This window comes from Antedon bifida, chromosome 5 (assembly GCF_963402885.1).
Source record: "Antedon bifida chromosome 5, ecAntBifi1.1, whole genome shotgun sequence".
In the NCBI taxonomy this organism is placed as follows: domain Eukaryota; kingdom Metazoa; phylum Echinodermata; class Crinoidea; order Comatulida; family Antedonidae; genus Antedon; species Antedon bifida.
The window spans coordinates 13,679,699-13,685,829 of record NC_136230.1 but is presented as its reverse complement, the minus strand read 5'-3'; the positions used below and the strand labels follow the sequence as shown (position 1 = coordinate 13,685,829).

The 6,131-nt window shown below is 30.2% G+C and overlaps 2 protein-coding genes across 2 annotated transcripts in view; both read left to right on the top strand.

Moving 5' to 3' along the window:
• Window positions 1–416: 416 nt before the first annotated feature.
• On the top strand, window positions 417–4,736 carry LOC144842369 (uncharacterized). The gene is made up of 9 exons (XM_078698821.1): window positions 417–423; window positions 823–897; window positions 1,185–1,436; window positions 2,044–2,209; window positions 3,056–3,159; window positions 3,437–3,556; window positions 3,710–3,823; window positions 4,232–4,404; window positions 4,596–4,736. Exons 1-9 carry the CDS (start codon window positions 417–419, stop codon window positions 4,734–4,736), a joined length of 1,152 nt encoding a protein of 383 aa, XP_078554947.1.
• Window positions 4,737–5,338: 602 nt separating this feature from the next.
• Window positions 5,339–6,131, top strand: part of LOC144842636 (uncharacterized) — a 173,169-nt gene continuing 172,376 nt past the window's right edge. The window contains exons 1-2 of the mRNA XM_078699120.1: window positions 5,339–5,423; window positions 5,697–5,855. Coding sequence (XP_078555246.1) covers window positions 5,340–5,423; window positions 5,697–5,855 — 243 coding nt within the window. The 5' untranslated portion in view covers window position 5,339. The remainder of the gene's footprint in view (window positions 5,424–5,696; window positions 5,856–6,131) is intronic.

The following is a 6,131-nucleotide window of genomic DNA, read 5'->3' as shown; positions in this document are numbered from 1 at the left end:
GAATTTAATTAGACAAGCCTATTCAACTAGAACCCTCCCCATGGAATATCAAGTTTTTGAACTCAATATTGTTATAGATTTATTTGCAGATTTCCTAGATTGTTGAAATCATAGTATATCCTTCTATTAATGTATAATTCTCTTGCTTTTTGTCTGAATTTTTTAATAGTTTAAGTTATAAAGTTATTTTTGTATTTTATCATTTTTATCTTCCGTTTTGCGATGCAATTATACGCTATGTCTATATTTTGGTAATATTATAAAGTAAAGTAAAATAAAACGAAGTAAAATAAAACATACTATTGATTATTAATGATAAAAAGCATTGCCTTTTTGCAAGTTTTAAATTTTAAAATTAAAACCTTCGAACCCTTTGTTACAACCGCTAATGTAGACAACTGATGGTCACTTACGAGATGTGTGGTCAGTAAGAGTTGTAGTCGATTGTGGTCGATTATGTGAAGCATGAAGAAGAGGTTGAAAGACTGATAGTTAAGTAAAGATCGATGCATTTGCACATGATTCAGACATTTTTGTAAAATATATAACATTTTCTACATTAGCTGGCGATAGTAATCACATAAGCTGGGAGGCAATTTTCGTTACTACATAAGCTGTTGACCATTTATACATTAGCTGGTGTTGATTTTTATTTACTACATAAGCTGTTGGTGTTTTTACATTAGCTGTCTGTTTTACTACATTAGCGGTGGATTGTTCTACATTAACGTTTGTTTCGACATTAGCTGGCGTTTTCTACATTAGCGATTGTAACACCCTTCAAAATTAACTTTTTTTTACTCATGCATATTACTTTTTTAGGCGGACCTTTACCATTCATAGATATGACATTATCAGGTATGAATATTCTTCAAAAACCTTTATACTATACTAGAGGTACAGTTTACACTGATTTGCTGGTTTTCATATTAGAGGTTTGGCTGAAATGTGAGGGGGATTGTGTATGTGTCTTTTTTTAAAGATTAAAGCACGTTTGCCAATTGTCAGTAGCAAAGTTGTTAATACTATTTCCTAAAAATATGTCCGCAAAGATTCAATTAAGCCTGTGCACAGTGATTTGGAGACAAACATCTAGACATGCTGGAGCTGTGAACACTGTGTTATATGTATCCCCTTTTGCATTGAATGTTTTACAAATTGTGAGAATATCTTATTTTATTTAGATATAACAACCAAAGAATTATTCAACATAACCGCTAATGTCTCTGATTGGGAACAACTAGCAGTAAATCTTGAGTTTACCATGGCAGATATCGATCATTTTAAACAAGATAATCCAGATAATGAAATTGTAATGACTGTTAACATGCTGAATGCTTGGGCCATGAAATTATCAACTTCTGAGTCCAAGCGTTCGCAACTTGTTAAAGCGCTCAGGAAATCTGATGAAAAAGAGTTGGCAAATACAATTGAAAGTAAGTGAAGACAGCTGGCTGTATGCTAACTTCCAGACTGACTCAAACCTCCCAACTCTCCCAATAATTGTAGGAGTGTTATCTCCCAATATTTTTGTGATCTCCTGCACTCCTGATGTGCTATTTCTCACAATTTTTTGGATAAATAAAGAAAATAAAATCCTGATAAAGATTATAATAAATGTATGCACTGTTTAATGGTCTAGAAAACTCTGATCTCAGATATATCTGAATTTTCTAGTTGTAGAAAATTCAGATTGTATTCTGCTATTTACCATGCTGTTAAATTATATTGAGCTAGCCTAATATAGTAAATTTAATAATTAAATCAAAACATTAATAAAATTATGCAAACCCTAATCTATAACACTGCAATGAAATAGTTTATTAAGGTATACAATATTTTTTTAAATCCCTCTGATTAAGAATGGATATATCTGAGTTTTCTAGATCTCAGTTTTCTTGTTTACTAGCCTAGTGAAATAACGAGTTGGCACTGTATTTTCTGCCAAAGACAGGAATATATTTCAGATACCAATATCTTTAGAATTCCCATGAAAAAATGAAAGTAGGAAATTATACAGTAATTTATTTTGTTTATTTTAAGATATGCATGTTCCAGAGGAGATATTGGCAAGAGGACCTGATGCGGTGAAAGCATTTCAAAATGCACTTGAAGAAGGACAAACAGAGTTTAATCAAGGAAGAACTATTTTTGTAGGACTTGAGAATGTTGGAAAAACTTCTACTATCAATTCTCTTTTAAGAAAAGAGTAAGCACATTATATTATATCATTTTTTGTTGATTGATTGTTTGCTACTTGCAGTTGGGAACAGTGTCCTATATATTTCATTGCGTAGATGTATTTTTGTTTGATTGGTATATAACTGTACACACATAGTTCCTGTGAACACACATTGTTGAGGGTCTATACTCTCTGTAAGGATAAGTGAAAAGGTACTGATAGAAACATTAACAGATGCTTTCAATTTGTTTTCAACAGGATATTGTGAACCTCAAAATATGGTGACATTGAGTTTAGGTTTGGTGATGTTTAAAAATTAGCCATGGTCAAATTGTGGCCTAATAGATGTTACCTTATTGGTTTTTTTTAAGTGGTTACATTTTTTTTAAAACTATTTCATTAAGCCGCTTAAACTGTTACTGCAGTTTTACTGTAGTATCAATTATAAGAATAAGACATTTAAAATATTTTCCTGAATAATTTTATTATTTCATCATAAAATAATATCAAAATACATAGCAAATGTCGATGAGAGTGACCATCAAAGCAAGGCTTGTATTCCGGTCACCCATACACATAGCCTAACTATCGTCTTTTTATTAGGATCCTTAGAAGTAATCTAAACATAAATAATCTAAATATCACAATGTAAAAGAGTAAAAATATAGTTAATAATTAACATTTACTATTAAAATTGTTGTTTGGTTAAAGTATTTGGCCCTTTAGTGTTCTGGGTATGTTGAGGGTTTAAAATAAGATTATAATATAACATAAAAACAATGTAATTGCAGTATACCATCAAATTAATTTGTGTCTCTAGATTTATCAATGCAAACATTCTTTTCTGAATTATATAATGTCATTTTGCCATAGGTTTAATCCATTGCATATAATAACAGATGCAATGGTTAAAACAACGGTGTGTACACCAGATCCCAGTAACAAACAAATGTTGAAAGAAACAACACAGGATATTTGTAAGTATTCACTTTATTCAGATACATGCTCCTGTTAAAAAATAAAAATAGATGTTTTAAAATTCACCCTGTGACATGCTTTGTCATGTCACAATGTGTTTTTGTATTTTTTTAACCAAATAAGTAAACTGCCATTTTAATATCATATAATTGTTATCCACTTTGACCAAGGAGGATCAATTATTGCAACAACATCATTCAAATGATTTTAAAACCAGTATGTAACAGTGTAAAATATAATATATATGATTTTATTAACATTTTTGTAATTAAAAAGCTTTAGACATGTATCAGGATGCTGTCACTGATGTCACAGTTAAACAAATGTTAAAAAGTCCACGCCATACAGAAGGATACACATCAATAGCAGGACCATCAAAGGAGAAAACCAAATCTGGTAAAAGACTTTAATTAAAGTTAATTCAAATTTAGTTAAACTTTGTTCTTGTCAAGTTAATTTGATTATAAAGCATGATAATATTAAATGTTAATTTATTATGCTCCTTATTACAACAAGTGTCATCTTTAATTATATCAGAACATTTTTCAGAAAGTAGACATGAGAAAGAGAAAAACCCAAAAGGAGCATCAACATCAAAACAGGAAGCCAAATTTGCTGAAACATCAAAAAGTTCAAATCCAATGCCAAGCCCACAAAAAGAGGGTAAATATTTATTTTGAAATGTGCTTGATTGTGCTGTTCATACATAGTAATGATATCAGAAATATTGAAATGATTTAAGGAGCGGAAATTTGATTATAATCATGTGTCTGCTAATGAACATATTATCTTGCAAGTTACTTTGACAGTTAATACTAGTATTTGTATATTGTATGACACTGCAGTACAATATGGTCAAATAAACTCATCACTAAACCATTAATTGGAAAGGAAAAAAAGTTATAGTGTCATCCCGCTCTATATACTCTCCATCTGTCTTGTCTGTTTTTTAAATTATCAAGATTTAAATAAAAAGGAACAGCTTTATTATGATGGATTTCTATTTTGTTTTTAAATGTTGAAATGATATTGAATTAAACTGTATTGTGTATTATTATTTTATCACAACAGAACCAGTGTATGAAGAAAAACTTGATAGACCACAAATTCCTAAAGGGTTCTTGAAAAAAGTTGAAAGCCAACTTCGTTCTGTAAGAGGTGGTGACTCTAAAGTGGAAAGCAACAAGTTTGTTATGAACATCTGGGACTTTGGAGGGCAGCCTATATACCATGTGATACAACGGGTAAATTGTATTGATTTATCTAATTTCTTAGTTTTGCTTTTAATTTAGTATGCCTCCTGTTACAATACTACCGAGGTAGTATATTATCATGACATATAGAATAGCCAATCACTGATCACCATTCACCCATAACTTTGTACAGTTCAGTTTGAGACACCATAGAATAAAGATATACTTGCACCTTACTGAAGAGTTTGTACTTATTAATACATATACCTCCTTCTGAGGTTGTGTTGAGATCAGGATCTAGCAATCTAGTAATCTTTTGGCCTTGTTACAATATCAGCACTGACACTCACTTGATTTGTAGTAAGAATCTACCTCCAAGGTAATACAGAAATGTAATCATATGTTGATCAAATATGGTAACAGTATATCAGTTATAAAATACAATTATTATTATTATAATATTATAAATTATTTTAATCTTCATTTAATTGAATACAGTCAACTCAGTCTCTAGTCTCTAATTACCAGAAACCAAAACCAGACTTGAGGTCAAAAAAGTTCCAAATTCTTTTTACCTTCCTTTCTTTCTTTCTTTTATTCAATTTTTTACACTTCAAAAATAATACAAGTTATGTGAAACAATGATAACACATTTGGAATATCAGAATTTCTGTAAACCCAAACATATTTTGCCAGCCGAAGGGTGTCCAGTTTTGGGAGATTTTAAATAAAATAGTATTCATTGATGTCTACCATAATGTAATATTAGCATAGATGGATAGCAAGGGGAGAAATGGGGAGAGAGAATGTAATAAAACATTCATTATTTATTAAACCAATGATTAAGATTGTAAATGTTTCCAAGGTGAACATGCAGTTTGTGAGGAAAAAATAAGTATCAAATGATCAGTTGTGCCAGCATACTGACACATGTGTATACGGTTTTAATTAATATTGATAATTATGATTATTTTTAATAGATATTCATGGTGTCTTATGCTGTTGTATGTGTGGTATTTAACCTGAATCAAGATCTTGATGCCCCAGCTAAAGTTCGTGATCCAACAACTGTAAGTATATTTTACAAATTTCAAATGTTCTATGTAATTGTACATAAAAAAATGTTTCTTTCATGTTATCCTTTACCTTAACAAAAACTGTGGAAATAGCAGGTGCCTGATATATGATTGTTGTTATTTCCATTTCCATGATAGTGTTGTTTTTCTATATAAATTGGTGCTGCTATAATTACCACAATAATAAGATAATTTGCCACAATGTTTTTCAAACTACCTGTTTAAGAATTTAAAATGTAAATGTTGTTCATTTTCTTTGTGATTTAGGGAAAAATGTATGAACATCGAATGACAAATCTTGAGATCATTCTGTTTTGGATTCGTTCAGTTTTTGTAAACGTAAGAAAAGGACAGAAAAACAAGATAATGCTGATTGGTACACATTATGAGAGCCTTGGTAAAACTGAACAAGAAAGACAACAAAGGGTACATATGTTATCACATTTTGTTTCATTAAACATTACAAAATTGTATATTGCAATTGATTCATTGGAAACAATATGTAGTTTCATATAATAATGTTCCATCAGTTAGGTCTATAATAAAACAAATAAAAGGTATACAAATATCTATGATTTAGCACACATTTTTAATTTGATTTCTTATATTGGTATAATTATACAGTGTACACTGGGTACATAAATGCGTGACATAACTTAAATGAAAGACTTTTTGCAGTTTACAAAAGGGAAGGGAGGGGGT

Excerpts from the sequence above, each read along its gene's own strand:
- LOC144842369 (XM_078698821.1), top strand. Across the intron at positions 2,210-3,055 it reads AATTCTCTTTTAAGAAAAGA|GTTTAATCCATTGCATATAA; the intron begins GTAAGCACATTA and ends ATTTTGCCATAG. Across the intron at positions 3,160-3,436 it reads AGAAACAACACAGGATATTT|CTTTAGACATGTATCAGGAT; the intron begins GTAAGTATTCAC and ends GTAATTAAAAAG.